The sequence below is a fragment of the Copadichromis virginalis genome, linkage group LG7 (genome assembly GCF_057382275.1).
Source record: "Copadichromis virginalis isolate Kocher_CV1m ecotype Utaka linkage group LG7, C_Virginalis_male_GT1.1, whole genome shotgun sequence".
NCBI classification, from domain to species: Eukaryota; Metazoa; Chordata; class Actinopteri; order Cichliformes; family Cichlidae; genus Copadichromis; species Copadichromis virginalis.
The window spans coordinates 24,016,200-24,036,041 of record NC_140624.1 but is presented as its reverse complement, the minus strand read 5'-3'; the positions used below and the strand labels follow the sequence as shown (position 1 = coordinate 24,036,041).

At 40.5% G+C, this 19,842-nt stretch overlaps 1 protein-coding gene and 1 long non-coding RNA gene across 3 annotated transcripts in view; one reads left to right on the top strand and one right to left on the bottom strand.

Moving 5' to 3' along the window:
- LOC146705070 (alpha-1,3-mannosyl-glycoprotein 4-beta-N-acetylglucosaminyltransferase C-like) overlaps positions 1-11,660 on the top strand; it is a 148,166-nt gene extending 136,506 nt beyond the window's left edge. For both annotated transcript variants that reach the window (XM_085462625.1, XM_085462624.1), the window contains 3 exons: positions 4,784-4,935; positions 6,226-6,373; positions 7,047-11,660. In XM_085462625.1, coding sequence (XP_085318751.1) covers positions 4,807-4,935; positions 6,226-6,373; positions 7,047-8,203 — 1,434 coding nt within the window. In that variant the 5' untranslated portion in view covers positions 4,784-4,806 and the 3' untranslated portion in view covers positions 8,204-11,660. The remainder of the gene's footprint in view (positions 1-4,783; positions 4,936-6,225; positions 6,374-7,046) is intronic.
- Positions 11,661-13,096: 1,436 nt separating this feature from the next.
- Positions 13,097-13,640, bottom strand: LOC146705069 (uncharacterized). The gene is made up of 2 exons (XR_014921679.1): positions 13,362-13,640; positions 13,097-13,271 (listed from the first exon to the last, which is right to left on the bottom strand). It is a non-coding gene; the product is annotated as an uncharacterized LOC146705069 (long non-coding RNA).
- Between the last annotated feature and the right edge of the window lie 6,202 nt (positions 13,641-19,842).

Genomic DNA, 19,842 nt, shown 5'->3' with positions numbered 1-19,842 from the left:
AGAGCACGGTTTTCAAAAGGCGTTTGGGACAGGCAGTTGATGCGACTTCAGTGCACAACGCACTGCTAGGCAAAAGCAAGCAGAGGGGCGGTATTGTGGTTTATTTGGTCCAGTTCACACACAGCGCATAATGGATATTTAACAGCCCCAGCTTGCTGGAAGTATACTGTGTCCCAAAATGGTGCTGAGGACATCCGAGGGGCTGTGTGACTGCCAGGATGACACACCCATTAAAATACACTTAGTGCATTTCACTGCTGCAGCTCCACTCTGGATTCATGCCACAAGAATAAACACAACAAGCCGCACATCCCACCCACTTGTTATTGGAAGCTATCGGTGAATTCATACAGCATGCCAGCGTATACCTGGTCTATGTTCTAGCGAATTCTCAGAGTAAGGAGGTGACACTGTTTTAGATGTTCTGCTGTGTAAAATAAAATAAAATAAAATAAAGAAGTGAAATCTAGGGTAGCAGAAGTGAGCATGTTTCCCAGCTGTGCCTGTGGCAGGAGGAGGATCTCATCCTCTTCCTGCTCTGAGACCATACTGAATTATTGAAATAAGAGGCGCCTTTCTTTGTCTTGTAACTTGATGACAGACACTCAAGTCTCCATCCAGAGGCATAAACTCCTCCCCAACATTGGAATAGAAAGTTGTCTAATTGTAGCGTTCACACGGGATTGTCCAAAGAATTTAATTTGATTTAATTGTATGCAAAACGTCCCAACACAGCTTATGTTTGTGCAGATATCGAAAGATCTGCTGCTGATATCTCACTAAGGAGGTTCTAAGAAGCAAAGAGAGTTACCTGAGCTGTGCCGTCAGGAGGACTCTTGTACTTGTAGCCATCAGCTGAGATTTCTCCAGAGTCGGCCTAATGATTCTTCTCATCATCGTGCTCCACTCAGCTTCCTCACACAATATGCAAGCTGTTTTGCATCAACCATAGTTCTGCACGGTTATACAAGATGCATTTCAGACAGCTAGCATATTCCTTTCAGATATTATCTGTACTGCAGTAGCTCATGAAGCGTTCATGAAGATTGCAATTCCTCTTTTTGCAGATAAAATATTAACTCAGGTGTTCAGACTGCATATATTAGAGAAATATCTAGCAAAATGTTTCTTATGTGATAAAAGATATCGCCCCCTACAACTCAGACTGAACTGATTACAGTTCATTCAATAATATCTCAAGATGTGGTCTTACTAGAAGGATGTTGTGCTGCTGCAGCTCAAACAGCACAGTTTGTTAATCTGTAATGACGTCATAACCAAGCAGTTCACAACAAATGCAGATGTGTTCATCCACATCAGTGTTTTATATATAAAAAATAAGGACATTTGTGTTTGATGAGTTATTTCTTTGTTATAACAATGCTTTTTTGGCATCTTATACCATTTTCCTATACTATTCTATTCCTATACTATTTCCTATACTATCCCACATTTGTGAGGAGAATGTATTTGTGGGTTGAGCAGCAGACTTGAGTATGTGGGTTGCGCCCATTAAAACCTTGCCAAATCTTCTCTGTCAATGCCAGCCAACCTATTCTGTGACCAGAACAACCACATTGGCTGACTTGCGATAAATGCTGGTTGAAAAATGGGATGCCATCCTACAGCAATGTGTGACCGAGCTGGTGAGCAACATGAGGAGGAGGTGCCAGGCTGTTTTGACTGTGTATGGTTCTTCCACATGCTTCTGAGGTCCCCGTTATTTAAGTTAGTAAAACCTCAATCATCCGGTCCAATAAATAACACCAAACAAGAGGCAATAGTAGAATAAGCAGGTTGGCACTGACAGATAAGGTTTGGAAAGTTTTACATACTCAATATAGGGTGCAAGATGCTAGCAGGCAAGGCATACATGGAACGCCATAACCAAGTGGCCGGCATAGTGTACAGGAACATCTGTGCCGAGTATAACCTGGAAGTCCCGAGGTCAAAATGGGAGATGCCCCCAAGGGTGGTGGAGAATGACCGAGCTAAGATCCTGTGGGACTTCCAGATACAGACGGACAAAATGGTGGTGGCTAACCAACCGGACATAGTGGTGGTAGACAAACAGAAGAAGACGGCCGTAGTGATCGATGTAGCGGTTCCGAATGACAGCAATATCAGGAAGAAGGAACACGAGAAGCTGGAGAAATACCAAGGGCTCAGAGAAGAGCTCGAGAGGATGTGGAGGGTGAAGGTAACGGTGGTCCCCGTGGTAATCGGAGCACTAGGTGCGGTGACTCCCAAGCTAGGCGAGTGGCTCCAGCAGATCCCGGGAACAACATCGGAGATCTCTGTCCAGAAGAGCGCAGTCCTGGGAACAGCTAAGATACTGCGCAGGAACCTCAAGCTCCCAGGCCTCTGGTAGAGGACCCGAGCTTGAAGGATAAACCGCCCGCAGGGGCGTGCTGGGTGTTTTATATATATATATATATATATATACACACATATACACACACACACACACACACACACACACACATATATATATATGTGTGTGTGTGTGTGTGTGTGTGTGTGTGTGTGTGTGTGTGTGTGTGTGTGTGTGTATATATATACACACACAGTTATGGCTGAACCACAGTGAGGTGAAAATTGCAGAGAACAGGCCGGACAGATATGTTAAATTTAGTTTTCAAGTGTGCAAAAAGAGGTATTGACTAGTCAAAACCCCAGTGAAGCTGACTCTTGGTGTGGGTGATTGATTTGTACGTGGTCATTGAACTGAGCTTAGAGGTAGTTTGTATTCTATTAGACATCTCATGGGCTTTGCAACAAGGGAACAAAAGGGAATGCTGATGCCTAATTGCTGGCAAACAAAAGGACAGACACCACTTGCATCATGTCTGTGGACTGTTACTTCTGCTGCCGCTGTTTATAGGCTTTTTCTCCCTCAGTAGGTTTCACTTGTACATGTGCTTTGAGAGCTTTCTGTTCCCGTTGTGACTGAAGCTAGTGTGTATGGCTCTGTTCTAGCTGAAAGCTGTGTTTGATGTAGCTTTTATTTGTTGAATTGTCCATGTACCAACATTACACAAACTGTGTTCTGTATTTCTTGTACTATTAACGTCGGCAATAGAGAAATGCCACAATTCATACAACAAAACTGATTTGTTGAACGGAGAAACTGTGTGCGGAACAAACAACACATAAGTATAACTTAAGCTTCTTAAAAGTCATATTTAGATATATATTACATTTGATTGCACAGGTCTATAAATGGTGCTATATTGTGCTTCTCCTCTTCCTTCATAATCCCACTGTTGTCCTTGCACTGTTAGTAATAGTAGTTAAAATAGTAGTTAAAAGCAGACATTGAGAATGGCTTACAGGATTCAATAAAGATTGTGAATGTGAGTGCTTGCTTGGCAACCAAGGTCACCATTTCCTAGTTCATCATAGTACTAAAATAAAACCTAAAATGTCTTTATATAAAATTATAAGTTTTTGACCCGAAGCCTGAGATTTCGTAGATAACTAGCAGTTATAATAAGTAATTGTAACAAGACAGACTGATAGATAGATGTATCTATAGCTTTTAAAGGATGAAGAAACTGTTTTGTGCATCACCATTAAAAATTATTCAGTTCCTGACGCGTCACTCTGGGAACCCATTGGCTAATCTGTTAACTCAGCAGATTTTGGGGGCTTTTGGGCCAGTGTATCCAATCCAGATTTGTTTTTTAAGTTCACTAGTTAATGTTTAGGAATGTGTGATGCTATACGCATGTGCTGCTTTAAGGGTGGCTGTAGCTCAGGAGACAGAGCAGGTCATCCACTAATTGGAAGGTTGGTGGTTTGATCCCTGGCTGCTCCACTCTGCACGCAATTTGAACCCCAAGTTGCTCTCTGATGTGTGATTGTTAGATAGAAAGCACTTAGGTGTAGAAAAAATTGCTTTAGGTGAATTTGGGAAGGTTGTATAAAGTGCTTTGAGTGCTATAGACGAACCAATCCATTTACTGCATGCAACCAAAGCTGCCTTAAATCTGATTGGTTAATTGAACAAAACCAACAATAATGTCCTTTGGATAAAAACCAGTAGTAGTACCAGTAACGCAGAACAGAAAATGCAGTGACAGTTCTAAAATGTTTTGACTTTTTGCCTTTTTTACAGATTCAGTACTTTTGAATTTTGCACTGACTTTAGCTACGATGGGAAGCAAAAACACGTCATTGTAGTTAATAGATTATTGAAAGTACTTATTTTTTTGCAGCTTTAGAAAATACCTATGTACTGACTAGCTATGAAAAACCTTTCACCCATTTTGCTCTCTCTTCTTTTGCCCTCTGTGTCTTTTAATTTCTTTCTTTTATCGACCAGAAATCGGAAATAAAGAGACATGATTGAAAATTGAATTTTCCTCTCCTCTTGAGTGATGGTGGCCTGTAATCTACAAACATTATTCCACTATGAAGGAGTTTGCTAGCTGATGAGAGCAGGCAGAAGCATTGTTTTCTTTGACCAAGAAAGCACTGAAATGTGTGCTGTCAGAAATGGCATGAGCCTTCATCACTGAAGACCTAAAAATAGATTAAAGGGGAACGGGAACAGAACAAATTTACTGCTCAGTGTATATTAATGTATTTGTGTACAATAAAAAAAACATTACCCATTACACTTGTGGGGGATAATAATACATGAAAGATGGTCTTATGTTGCTAAAATCTCACAACAGTCTGCTAAAGGCAAATTATCTGCAGAATCGTGGCTGATGAAATTCAAAGCATACACTTCTGTCTTGTGTGATGTGTTTTTGCTCATGTTTATTTCGTGCAGATCTCAGCAATACTGTGTAGAGCATGAGGCTGATGTGGAAATCCCTGGACAAGATGAGATGTCTGAGGAAACGCTCCACTATTCCCTTCCTCGGCTTCCTCATCACCTTCCTCCTCTTCCTGAACCTTTACATTGAAGATGGCTACGTGCTGGTTAGTCAATTGTTCTACGTATGCGCATTTGCAGAAGTATTTTTACAGAGCATTAGACACTTTATGTTTGTATTTCTTCTGGATGTCTTCTTGATGCACACTTGACCACATTTCCAGACGTGCTTCCTGTTTGATGTGCAGTTGCTCTTTTGTAAGAGAGACATATTTAAATGTTAATGAGGTGGACACATTGAGATCATCTTTATGATTTATCATTTATTCATGATGCCAGCAACTCTTGTTGATCTCAGTATATTATCAGTGTTTGTTCTTTAAAATATTAAGGTGGTTTGGCGGCTTTTTCTCCTCACTGCCTGCAGGGGTTTAAACAAACCTTCTGAAATGGAGGTTTAGTTGTGTCATGTCAATAGATTTGATATCAATATAAAGAAAGAAATGTGTTTTCCGAGGCAACACTTGAGAAAATAGTGTTTTAAGCTACTTAGCTAAATTTGAATACTTGAAAAAATGTATATAATATGAAGTTTCACAACACAGGGGTATGTCTGCTGAGGATGAACTGCACAAAATAGTCAAATGGTCCTGGTCAAACACAGATTTGGGGTGTGTGAGGGGCTTCACTGTCAACTGCAATGTTTTTCATCAGTTTAAGGCTGTTTCAGTGGTTCTGTATGTTTAGAAGCCTTGTAAAGTTTTACCCAGTACTGAAATGATCAGCAGTATCCTAATATACACAAACCCTAATACACATGCTATACATAGCTAGTTTTCTCAGCTATCCATCAACCTGGCTCTTCACAAAATGAATCTAGTTCTTCTTCTTCTGATCAGGAAAATAGGAAAATAGTTCTTTTAATTTTTGCACATAAAGAAGCTCAATTACAGGATAAAAGTACTGCTAGCTACTAAGCTATACACTTTAAAAACACCTTGAAGCAACTCTTGTTGTGATTTGGCGCTGTTGCGATTGTACATAAAATTGACTTGAACTGAATTTAAACCGAATACTCTGAAAATCAATAGATGTTAATGCATGTCATAGAGCTTCAATAATGATGGGAATGGTTTCAGTCTTAAACTTTACAGGCTTTCCATGTTTTTTGCGGAAATGTTTAAATATGTATAATATGCCAAGACACAAATTTTTTACTTTTCATTTACTTGTCAAAAGAAACATCTGATGTCCACCTTATTTGATGCTGAGATGTGAAATACTTTATTTATTTGATAATTGGGAACTTTAATAATTTGCATAATTAGATTTTTTTTTCCAGATTTTTTTGTGTGCATCAGTTGATAATGTGTTTTTTTTTTAATGTTTTGCTCCAGGAAGGGGATAAAAGGCAGCTTAGGGAAACATCAGTCCACCCTTCAAGCTCAGAACGATACGTCCACACCTTCAGAGACCTGAGTAATTTCTCTGGATCCATCAACGTCACATATCGCTATCTCGCTGGTACCCCACTGAACCGCAAGAGTAAGTTTACTGTTTCTTTTTAATAGAAATTTACATTGAGTCTTTCATGGGCCGGGGCAAATTACAGTGAATTGTATTTGCAAGAAGAGGATGCAAAATTAAATTTAAAATCTGTGACATTGGGATTTAATGCATAGCAATAAACAGAAACTGCTCCACAGGGGCTTCTTTACCTCAACATTAAATTCTTCTTTAGTGCTTTGTGCTTTATTCACAAAGCTTTTATGTCTATTTTCCCTCATAGACAATAACTGTGTGCTGTTAAATAAGTGAGCACTGAGCACAATTGTTTATTCAGCAAAAATATTTAGAAAATGCTTTAGAAAAATACAAATGCATTTAAAAATTTGTATTACGTTTATTTTCTCAAATAATACTGGTGGACTTTGACATAGTTTGAATTCAAAGTGACTTTCAACTACGCTGGAACTTTGGTCATGTGATAAGGGCTGATTGTAAATAAAGATCAGCTGATGACCATTTGAAGGCTCAGGAAGCAACTAATAAGCAGACCTTGAAATAAATTTACTTAAACTCTAATTTCACGTTTACAATTTTAGGAGTATATTTTCTCAGACAGCGTTGAAACTTATGCAGTTCATCTGAAACCTGTCCTTTAAAGATGTTTTTGGAAATAGTGATCAAAGTTGACATTCATATTTTTTATTCACAGAGTATCTCACCATCGGACTCTCATCTGTCAAAAGAAAAAGAGGAAACTACCTCCTGGAAACGATCAAATCCATATTTGATCAGTCCAGTTACGAGGAACTGAAAGAGATTGTGGTTGTCGTCCATCTGGCGGACTTTGACCTGGTCTGGTGTGAGAACCTGGTGCAGGAAATCACCAGGAAGTTTGCACACCACATCATAGCTGGACGTCTCTTAGTAATCCAAGCTCCAGAGGAGTACTATCCGTCTCTGGACGGATTGAAAAGGAACTACAACGACCCAGAGGACAGGGTCCGTTTCCGCTCCAAGCAGAACGTGGACTACGCTTTCCTGCTCAACTTCTGCACAAACCTCTCCGACTTCTACATGATGTTAGAGGACGATGTGCGCTGCTCCAGGAACTTCCTGACAGCACTGAAGAAGGTGATCACCTCCAGAGAAGGTTCCTACTGGGTGATGTTGGAATTCTCCAAGCTGGGCTACATCGGGAAGCTGTATCACTCCAGAGACCTGCCGCGCTTGGCTCATTTCCTGCTCATGTTCTACCAGGAAATGCCCTGCGACTGGCTCCTCATCCACTTCAGAGGCCTGCTTGCACAGAAGGACGTGATCCGCTTCAAGCCTTCACTGTTCCAGCACATGGGCTACTACTCCTCTTATAAAGGTGCCGAGAACAAGCTGAAGGACGATGACTTTGAGGAAGACTCCATAGACATTCCCGACAACCCCCCCGCCAGCCTTTACACAAACATCAATGTCTTTGAAAACTATGACGCCACCAAGGCTTACAGCACAGTGGACGAATACTTTTGGGGAAAACCTCCCTCCACTGGAGATTTCTTTATTGTAGTCTTTAACAAATCTACCAAAATCAGTAAAATTAAGATTGTTACTGGGTCTGATGACCGGCAGAATGACATTCTTCATCACGGAGCTCTGGAAGTAGGAGAGAAATTAGTTGGGACTAAAAAAGGCAAACAGTGTTCCTCTTATATCACATTAGGAGAGTTTAAAAATGGCAACATTGAGGTCCATGACGTAGACCACAAAATAGCCTTTGACATTGAGTGTGTACGCATTGTGGTCACAGGCAGCCAGAAAGAATGGCTCATTATCAGAAGTATAAGTTTATGGACTACGCAACCCCCCAGCCAATGATGACTATACAGAGACTTTTAATATGTCATAAAGGCAAAGGTTTTTATTATTATTTAGTAATGTATGTATTTCCAGATTTATTTATTCATTTTATATGTATTTATTGATACTCGTTTTGATTGCCAAATCAATCTATAGTTTTTTACCTGCAAGTTGTACTCTTAGTGGAGCATCTTCACAGTCATTCTCAAGGACTGTTCAGCTGACCTCAAAGTGTTCATTAACACATGTTGAAGTGTTACAGGAGTTTATCCATTTCAGCTTTTGATAGCGATCCTTAATACACGGCTGGGTGATAATTCACTGTTATTGTTTAGCAGCTTTAAGTAATATCATGTCACAATGTTCTGATTGTTGGGTTTTTGTTTAGCTTTGTTTTGACTATTCTCCTGCCCAAAGGAAAATATGGTTTACAATTTCAGTATTTTGTTTCTGTAACAAAATTCCATGAAAAGACTAAAACATACTATTTTGTACTCTCTATCTCCAGTGTGATATACAGCATGTTGTTTCTCAGTGTCGTTAAGCTCAGTTATCCAAAATATCATTTTACCCTGTTTCTGCTCTTACATGGTTGCCAAAGCACTAAATACAAAATAATGTATCCTTTGCTTACAGCGCCCAGCAGTAACAGCACTGGAGTTTTTGGAAAGTTTTGAGAGATCGAGCAGAGTTTTTGTGTTGGCTTTTTTTTTTTCATGGGATTTGTTGACAATAACAAAGTTGTGGGGAAATTCAGTTGAAAGTGTAGTCATTAAGAGTTTTTCTTCATACATTCACACATTTAATATGCTCAAAATGATAACTGTGAAAGACGAGCACCGCATTGAACACCGTCAAGGTCATAAATGCATGATTATGCGTCCATTTGGTGTACAGTATCATTCATATTTAATAACTGTCAAATTTTAGAAACTGTTGAGCTGATACTACGCTCAGTCATCACACCCACTCACCCATTAGTAATTCAAATAACTATATATTATTTAGGAATGTTTTTGAAAGCTTTTCAGGAAGGCACTTCATGTAAATGATGAACACAAATTTTATTTGTAGGACACTGTACTACTGATTTGCTGCAGTTTTTTGTTTCGGAGTATTATGAAGTACTAATTTATAATTGAAGGACTTATTATTAAGTGTAACATGGTATTCTTTAAACAACCACCTTATTGAAAATCCTGTAGGGTTTTTTTTGTTGTTTGTTTCTTTGTTTTTGTTTTTGTTTTTATCATGACGGACAATGAACTGGCAAAAGTGTAGCCCTTGGATTTCTCTCTGAGGATGTCCCCTCTTGACCCTTAATCATTTTCCAGCTCGAAATCTCATCAGGAAGTGTCAGAGGTCATTGTTGCCTTGAATATTCATCAAGTAACACCAGATTTCTCTGCTTTAAATATTCTTTCCTGTTTAATCGTCTTCTTAGTTACGGGTAAGGCAGATGTGTGACTGAGTTGAGCTCTTTTTCAAACACTGTATATCCTGTCAGCGCTGCTGATGGGAGAGCACTGTTTGTGTTCGCCCATCTTCTCCAAGAGCTGAGATTAGATTGCACAGTGAGAAATGGGCCAGGTCTGCTCATACGACTCTTTCTTTTTTTTTCCTTTCTTTTTTAACAACACAGTTTTCCTCCTAGTAAATTGGTCTGTGTTTGCCTCACTCTCTACACCAGCAAAACCACATCTTCCCTGGAGCTATAAGATCTCAATTCGTTCTTTCCCCAGTGCTGGGCTCTCACTCCTTCACTGTTTCTGCTCTTACATGGTTGCTTCTCTGTGATCTTTGATCTCTGTTCATACAGTTTCTTTTGGGGGAACTTGCTTGAGTTTCCCCTGAAGATGCTTTTGGGCTCATTGCTCAATATTGTTAAACAGCTAACCTTCTGAGAATTAAGCAGACACATGGCATGTTAACTTATCATTGCCATGATACCCAAAGCAGTTCAGTACCATGCTTTAAAAGTAACCTTGTTGTGTGATCAGAATCTGCTATATGTCACATTAGTTTCTAAATTGAAGTGGTGGCAAGAAATGTTTACATTGTACCGATGTTCTTTAGGAACATGCAGCGCACGCAGGTCATCATTAAGCATGCTGGAACAGTTTTGTACAGCTTTGTTCCGCTTGTGTGATAGCCACCTGTTTCGTGTTTTCCCTCAAGGTCTTGTTCAGTGTTACAGATCGAGACCTTTCACAGATTGGCTTGTACTGCAATCTTGAAATTCTCCCTGAGCAAATCCCCCATGTACTATCTGAAATGAAATTAGAATGCCCACCACCTTACAATACAGCTTATTGTTTTTCCTCAACATTTCCCTGGGAAAACCACTATTCATTTTAGTAAATGATTCCAGGACCTGCATGGATCAGCTCCTTGGAGGGGATGTTGTTTGAATGGATGATGCTTGGAAGCACAATTTACATTGTGCTGTGCGTGTGTGTGTGGCATTCTTCGTGACACACATTGCGGTGCCAATTCAACCCAGTGTTACCTGCTTATTACCTGCCTATGAGCTATAAACACATGATGTTATCACAGGGCAGTTAGCTGTTGCACAAGTGGTAATGGATAGCTTTAATAAGCCTCATCTCCAAGCAGTGCAACCATGTTGTGAAGGTGATATTTGTGGAGGAGAAATTGCTGTCTGGTCTTTATATGAAATAAGATGTCAGATAAAAGTAGCCGCACACTGCAGAATTATGGACAGATTTACATCTTGAGGCTCAACAAAGCCTGAATAAATTCCTCAAAAGAATATCAGCAAACTGCTGTGCAGAGCATTCTTTGCTATTGGCAATATGTTTGGAAACCTCAGTTCATACTATGGCCTTGGGTGAACCGCGTGAAAAGGATCCATTATACATTTGTCTTAATACTTAAAGGGCCCTTTAATTTTCTTAAGGTTACAATTGTCTAAAATCAAAGAGTAACTGCATCAAACCTCACCGGACCTGTGAGGGAAAAAGCAGAACTTTATGATTCACCTGCAGGAAACTAACTATCTAAGTTGTTCAGTTATATTGGCTTTGAAGGTCTAGTCCCCAAAGCTCTGAGCAAATGATGACTGTGTGAACGTGATGTGTGGGAGTTATATGAAATGTGAGCTGTCTTCCAGTGGAGCATGTACAAAGTGCATGAACAAAAGCATTTTCAGTGGATAAAACAACTCCTTTTGTATGTAAGGATCTATGAATTATTGTTCAGCTTCTGCTAATGAAATTGTTCTGAGTCTGTACGTAGAAGCCTACCATTCACCAAGTTTAGAGTTGACATGCTGTATATTGTTAAGTGGAGCGGGTGTGTTAAGATGTTGTTTCTGTGTCTGTTTTACTTTCCATCGTTCTCTAATTGGTACTGTATTGTAAGATGACATATATTTTTTTATACATATCATTTCAAATGTTGTATTGTAAATGCTGTATTTAAAAATAAGTTAGATTAAACAAATGAATGCTTACTTTGTTGTGCACTGACTTCTAAGACACACCAGTAAGCTCAATGGATCACAACATACTGAATATATGTCTGCAGTGTGTCGGGGCTTGAATCGTTGCTTTGAAAGCCCAGCGGATAACTAAACAGCATTTACATGACTCTAAATCAAGAACTAGTTTTGCTTCAGTGTGACGAACGACATTAAAAAAAGATCATACTCTTACAACATACATTTTCACTAAAACTAATAATTGACATTTGAAGTTTCTTTAAATTTGCAGCAAGAGCGAGCCTGCTTTACTCAGATGCAGTTGTAGCTTAAAGCAGAAAACATACATTATTCATTTCAATATTCATAAGCTTTCTGCTCTTTTTCCTGCATACTTAATGAAAGTGTACAGATGATCCCAGAGAAATTGGGGGTGGTGTGTGAGGGGGTACTGTAACGTGTAAAGCTTTGTGCTCTTGGGCCATTGGTCAACACGAGTCACATATTTTCTGAAAATGCACTGTCAGGCAAAAATGCATTCTGAAGCAAACAGTGTTGTTAAAGTGGGACTTTATACAGTCTAACATGCTGTATAAGTTTTATGGCCGGTGTAAATGGATACATAAGCCTCTGTACGGTAAGTGTCTGTTTAACATGTGCCCAGTGCATTAAAAACAACACCATCTTTTATATATATATAAATACAGGCATTTTACAATTTACAGTGTTATCAGCAGTGTTATCTCCACTTAGTAGATATACACTTAAACAATCTATTTAAACCCATCTCTTAGAACATTTTTATTTTGTAGAACGTTGTACAACAAAATGTACAAATTATGACAAAAAATAAAACTAATTAAATAAAGAAAAACTCCACTCCATGTTTGATTATATGAATGGGTGAATGAGGCATATTGTATAGGGTGCCTTAAGTGCTCAAATACAGTAGAAATCCCCATATAAGAAACAGCCCATTTACCATTTACTATGGGAAAATAAACAGGTTTTCCAACAACTATAAGATTAATTGCCAAGAAGCACTGTTACAACAACAATGCAAGAAATGATCAACCCAACATAAATTCCTTTACTTTTTCTAAGTTCATATGAAGAGCCAAGATAATATTGTTCAATGATAGCAGGAATAACAATGAGACCACAGAAGGTGGGCTGAAAACATTTTACACATTCCTAGGCCATAAAATGATACATCAGCACAACCTGCTGATTCTACTTTTTTATTTTATTTTTTATTTAGAAACTAAACGTTTATGTATGTTTATACACATGCATACGTACAATAAAAAAAATCAAGTTCAAAGTCCATTTCCCTTCACTTCAAACAGAGTTTAATTCATCAAATGAAGACAATTAGTGATCATCACTTGAACAAAATATGGAGGTTGTCACGGTCTCGCTGGCAGACCGTGGGGATGTGGGGAAGGAGGAGGACCCAGGCGCGGTGCTCTATGTATAAACAGTGTGTTTATTTACAGAGTGGAACAAAAACAACAATAAATCCCCGTGTTCTCCCAGACTCCCGTGTCGTGTCTCTGCGTGAATAGTTCGTGTCTCTGTGCTCTCCGCTCCCGTGTCAGCACCCCCCGGTGCTCGCTGCTCTTCGTGCCTTCCACGCTCCTCCTGCGGGAAACAATAGACGCAGCCGTCAGGACACAAATAACCGCGGGCATACACTTACACACATTAACTCAATTCAATGGGACGACTAACGTGGAGTCTCAAGGAAATGATCCCGCGTCGGTGGGAGCTCCAACTCTCTCCTAAGTAGCTCCCCCGACGAGGCCTGATCAGCAGCAGGTGTGTGACTTCGGGTGTGGCCAGTCCTTCCGCAGGGCCACACCCCTCAGGCCTGCAGGTGGCTGAGCTCCATCCTCCAAGCATACCCGCAGACACACACACACACACACACACACACACACACACACACACACACACTCACATCTACAAGCATGGAGAAGAGCAGCAGCAACACCAAAATACATATAATAATAATAATAATATAATACATGACTGCTCAGGGATCCTGGGTCGCCCAGTCCCAGGACCCTGACAGAGGTGGCTGTCATGAACATTTATTATCTCATATGTATGTTTTTTTATGTATGTGTTGTTGGTTTTGGGGGGGGGGGGGGTTTAACCAGAAATTAGTAATTTCAGAATTCAAGAGATCACATAATCAGAAGTGTCTCGGTAGCTGTAACCTAAATAAAGCTGAACTCCTGGAGAAAAAGCCACACAGGCATGTAAAGAACATGCAAACTGCACACAGAAGGAGGCTATCCTGGATCAAACTCTCTTGCTGTGAGGCTGCTGTCAAGTTTAAAAACAACACGTTTAAAAAAGTGTTCTTGGGGGATTTTCACTTTTCTGCAAGAATCCGATGAAACACGAGTGACAAGGTTATTTCCCAGCAGTGCGTGAGTGAATGAACATTTTATAAAGTTTTACAAAACCAAAATGAACAATGTCACTCTTATCTATAAAACCTTTCACTGAATCAGTGAGAGTCCATGAAGTTGGGAGATACAGGGACTGCTTTTAAAATATAGAGAAGCATAACATATTAATTAGAAGGAGTGGAATAATTCTCACTGACAACTGGAGTTTATTTAATCAGGAACGTCAAACAATGCTAAAGATTTAGATTTCAAATTTGGATGCAAACTAACTTTTTTTTTTATAGAGGAATGGTACAGAATCAATAAATATTAGGAGTTTCATGACATGTTTAATAAAGGAGTTGGGACTTGATAGCACTGGCTCTGTTTCAGAGCCTCTGAGTGTTTTGTCACAGTCGTCTCTGTCTCGCTCCACATGCTGCCCTTCAAAGTCATCCAGAACCAAATGAAAGGTAAGCATACATGACGACCTGGCGCCCGAGAAACCACGGCTAATACACACCATGAAGGAGCCAGGGAGGCAAGTAAAAAACCAATATCCCACATAACAAGACCTGCGCTGTGCACAGTGGGAGACATCGGCCAATCAATGCTGTGGTTGCCATGGTGCTGCCAGCACGAACCTGCACAGGAGGAAAAACCCCACATGATATCAAACTGATATGGATTGTGTGGATTTCCTCATTTGCCTCTTGATCTGTCCTGCACTCTCTGGGAATTCAACATTGTAGATGGATTTTAATTCCACCTCACATGTCTATTAAGAAGCTGCAGCAATGTGTTCAGCAAATCAAAAGAACAATGGGCGAGGCTTGTTTGTTATTTTGGCTGCTTCTTCTCTTAAGGTGCAGATGCAATATGCTGTCATGCACACAGTAGTGCAGCATCAAAGCTTGTATATAGCTTTTGATTGGGTCCATTTTGTGCCTTGTGTTTTATGGAGCTCTTACAGCACAGACCCACGAGCCAGGTGCACTGGCTGAGGTTGGGCCAAGCTGGGGAAATGGTGGAGGAGAGATAAAAGACATATTGAGGAAGCTGAAAAGAAGTGTAATGAACAGGCAAATGGGCAAGTACGGGGGATTTGAAAGCACTGAATTTGAAGCAAAGCTTAAGGTAGAGAAACACAAAGCAGGCCCAGATGATGAATGACTCGTAATAACCTGGCTAGCAACCTGTGATTGTGTGCCTTTCAGTGATGGAGGAGTCCCCGAGCATTTTGGTGCTATCGTGTTGATGAGAAGCCAGTTACAATAGATGCTGAGATGCCTGAGCCAGCCTGTGCTGCTGGTTGTGGAATCAGAGTGCATTCCTAACAGCCAAAACTATGATGAAAACGGCTGAGGGTAAACAAAAAAAAACATATGACGCATTTGATCATCTTTTGTTTTCAGATGGTGGAAAAGCGAAGCAATGAGAAGTAGAATCTACTTGTGCTGACTGGGGGCTTCAGCTTTCATCAGCAACTGTATGTAAACAGCAGTATACTGGTATTCTTAACATGAGAAGTACGATTGATTGACGGCATGAATGGAAGGAGTGGTGGAATGCATTTATCTTGCATGTAAAGTTTCAGTGTACTCATACTTTCTATGCTATAATACTTTGCACTATATTTTTGGATGCAAATATTTCACTTTCTGACCTCTGTGCAGATTATTCAGACCTAAATTTGCTGCTCTTACACTGACGTTTGTATCCCAGTATCAGGTGGGTCTCCCACTTTGGATATGACAGGGTAGCATTAGCAATTTATAGCCATGAGACTGTGTTGTTTATGTTCTTTATCTTTCTCTGTCACACCAACCCTCTGCATATCCTCCCTCAATACATCTATGACTCTTCTCTGTGATCTTCCTATTTTCCTTCTGCCCAGCATCTCTATATTCAATACCCTTTGTCCAATATATCTACCATCCCTCCTCTGCACATTTCCAAACCATCTCACCCTTGCCTCTCTAGCTTTGTCTCCAAACAGCTCAACCTTAGCTCTCCCTCTGATGTACTCATTTCTAGATCATAGCAGGTCTAGCACCACTATTATCTTGTAAAACTTCCCTCTCACTCTTGCTTCTGTCCTTCTGTCACAAATCCCCTCTGACACTCGTCCTCACCCAGTCCACCCTGCCTGCACTCTCTTCTTTCACCTCTCTTTTGTAGTTGGTTTGGGTGGTTGACCCCAGGTATTTAAACGTATCTACCTTCATGACCTCTGCTCCTTGCATCTCCACTGTTAGTCTCATTCGCACACATGTATTCTGTCTTGCTTTGTTTCCTCTTATCTGCAGAGCATACCTCCACCTCTCCAGGTTCTCTCTCACCTTCTTTCTACTCTCAGTACAAATCCCAAAGTCGGCTCCAAACCTCAGTACACAGAGACTCCTGCCTGAGTCTCATACTTTAATACTGTTAATATACAGTTTCATCACGTGAGTTCTTTATGCAGTTCTCTGGAGGAGAGGAGTAGCTCTAGTTTTGTTGTTGTTTTTGATTTTTAAATGTCATCATGAGAGTCTGGAGTGGTTGATTTGCTTTTAGAGCAAACTTCAAGTGACCAGTTGAGGAACTGGCTGTCACACATGGGGGAAAAAAAAAAAAAAAGTAACGGCATATAACTGTGTAGGTCATGAGTTTAATTACATGGGCTAAGCCACAATCTCACTGCATAGATTATCCATTGCAAGGGCAGGCAACCTCAAGAAAATTCTTTTCATTTGCCATCATGATGTTGAACATTAACCACGAACCCGCCCAGCAGAACACTGCGTGCTTCCCTTTAACAACTCCCATGGCATTTACAGGGTCTTCTTGAGGAGTGGAGATAAAAGGGACTGTGCTGCAGGCGCTGCTGGAGCCAGCTTCTGCCTCAAAGTGTATAGTCCCTACGGCGAATGAGAGTTTAATCGCTCCCAATTGCTTTGCTTCACAAAGGTGTGACCCCCCCGCACCCCTCCCGTCCCCCCTCTCCTGTTCCCACCACCACCCTCCCATCTGTCTCTCATTGTTGCCAGCGAATAAATCTTGCCGCAGGGAGATGTGCTGCTACTTTTCCTCAGTCTCCTCTTCCCTAAAACCTTCACTTTCAGTTTTGTAATGCTTTCATCCAACTGGGAACAGGGAAAGGAGTAATCAAAACAATTACCCAAGTCCCATTTCATTTCATATGAGACTTGTCTTTTTTCATGTGAATTGTCTGCCAGGATGAAACAGGTTGTGTCTTGGGGACTTTTTGTGGAACATCACACAGGCAGCAGCTGTCACAACACAAGAACAGCTTCAGTGGCATGCTGGTTTTACCAGCAGGTTTATCACTTGGCTCTTTCGACAAACAATTACCAAAAACAAAATGAAAAAGAAGAAGTGCAAAAAAAATTCACTTTAGTTATCAGAAGACCTTCATGGTAGAACTTATAGCACTGTGTAGAAAACAGACAACGACAGTGCGCGTTTCACTATTATTACCTCTGGGGATTGTTATCTATTTTCTCAAATGATACAAAAAAAAGCTTCCTCAGTGACAAGCTTACCTCATAGTGTGCCTCATGATTAGCCAAACAGATGAGAAAAAGGAAAAAAATAAATAAATTTTAAAAAGCCAGGCAATATTTTGGCAGATCAACAGAGCTTTGACTTTGATGAGACAAAATGAGCTCACCACAAGATATAACATATTTCCTGGCCCTCCCCACTGCTCATATCTATCCACTACAGTAACTCTCACACTCTCAGGCATGTCGTCCGAAATTGTAAAGGCCTTAATTAAAGATTAATGTCAGGGTTTCTTGCATGCGCCGCTTAGATAACACATTTCCCAGGGCGCAAAGCTTAAAATCGCACAGGCTGGACACCAGATTTTTCAGCTTTCAGAACAAAAGCTCTCAGTTCTCTGGCCAACCAGATCTTTTCAGTTGAAGGACAAGCAATAACAGCTCCGCTACTGTCTTTTGCAATGCCACCAGTGTGACTGAGGATGGGGGGGTGGTGGGGGGGGGGGGGGGTGTTTTAATTATCATAGACAGTCACAGTGACACAATCAGCCAGTTGAAGACCCACTGCACCAACCGCACGTCCCTCTTCCCCCTCGAAACAATTACTGATCCTTGTCTTATTCATGAAGCCTGCTTATAATGCCAGGGCATCCTGCAGAGTGGAGGGATCTGTCTGTGAGAATCAGCCTTGTGAATGCCTTTCCACACACAATGGCGTACATGTATGCACAGGAAGCAATTCAACCACATGTATGCATGTGTGCTTATGTAAACATGTGTTTCAGCACTGTCAGACAGATGTAGATGAGATCTGACCAGCTCCAGTGGAGCGCCCCGCAGTGCCGGCAGTGCTGCAGTGGGGCTTGTTGCTTTAACTGTCACCTGACAAACAACATCTCCCATCATCTCTTCTTTGAGGACAATAAGATCCACAAACAGTGTCACAGCAACCACACAGGGACATAAACGTACATGTTCAAAATCAATATACTAAGTCTTATTGTGAGAGAGCTTGTGTAGGTGCAAGTGAGATAACTCTGATGGTTTGAAAGCCATGTAATATAGCCCTTTCTGAACACCTACACTGTAGCCGTCTCTAAATAACAAGTGTTAAAAGAACAAGAAAGAAAGAGACTTTCATAAAGTAGTGAGAGAACTCTGCAATAACCAGCAGCTGTCTTAGCCATAAGATAACAAATAGTTCTGCAGCACAGAGTGTCATATTTACTTAACTTTTCTGGAGTTAGAGAGACTATGTTACTGCCGACACTTTTACTGTGAGAGCACATCTTGAGCCTTAAACTTAGAGTGAATGCCAGTTTCAGTCATTAGTTTAGTTTGGTATCGCCTTTGTAGCTGTTAAGGTGATGGTTCAGTTTGCCCCGTTCAGCAGCGACTTCTGTGTGGTACTGGCATAATTATACAGGTGAACTATGAAACTGTGTCAGTGATCATACAGTATCCATAGCTGTAGTTCTATGGAGAATGCATATACATCGCCAATTTGCTTGTTTCATTAGCAATAACACCAGGAATAGAAAAGCCAGAGATGGCGTTGAATGGGTGAGGTCCATTGGTTTCCTTTATCAGAATGTGTGAAAGGACTTTCTGATAAGCCACTGACAATTACCAAAGAAACAGAGAATAGCCTTTGTTTAATTAACTCAAGTCAGATTAGCAAGAACATTTACTGAAAACGTACCTAGTAGACCCTGGTTGTGTTATCCTTGCAAAAAAGACCGGATTAACACTCTGCCAAGCCAAATACCCATGGCTGCCTAAAGCTCAAAACTCATTATCTGTGAACTGCTTAATTCGATTAACATTTGCTTAAATTAAACATTTAATTAGTTATAGACATGTGATAGTTGTAGACATATAAGACATCCTGGGTAATATGTTATCCAGGCATGCAAACAAACATATCAGGCATTTCTGGCAGGCACTTACCCCCTTTCCTCCAACAGTGCCATGAGCAAGACCATTGTCTTGCTAATCATGTCAGTCATGTCAAGTGTCAAGTTTCTCCTAAGTATTAAAGCTCCTAATCCCTTCTTAGCACATCTTAGTAACATCGGTTGAATTCAGTTTTATTTATACAGCACAACAGTCGTCGCCTCAAGGTGCTTACAGTAAAAAAAAAAAAACCCATTTGGCAAGGGTGAGAAGGAAAAACTCCCTTTTAACAGGACGAAACCCCTGCCAGCCATCTGTCGCAACTATTTGGGAGTAATGGATAACTATAGGCCAACCTTTAAAGGTTCTGACTGCCTCTGTTAACTTAAATAAATGTCATGGGGTTTT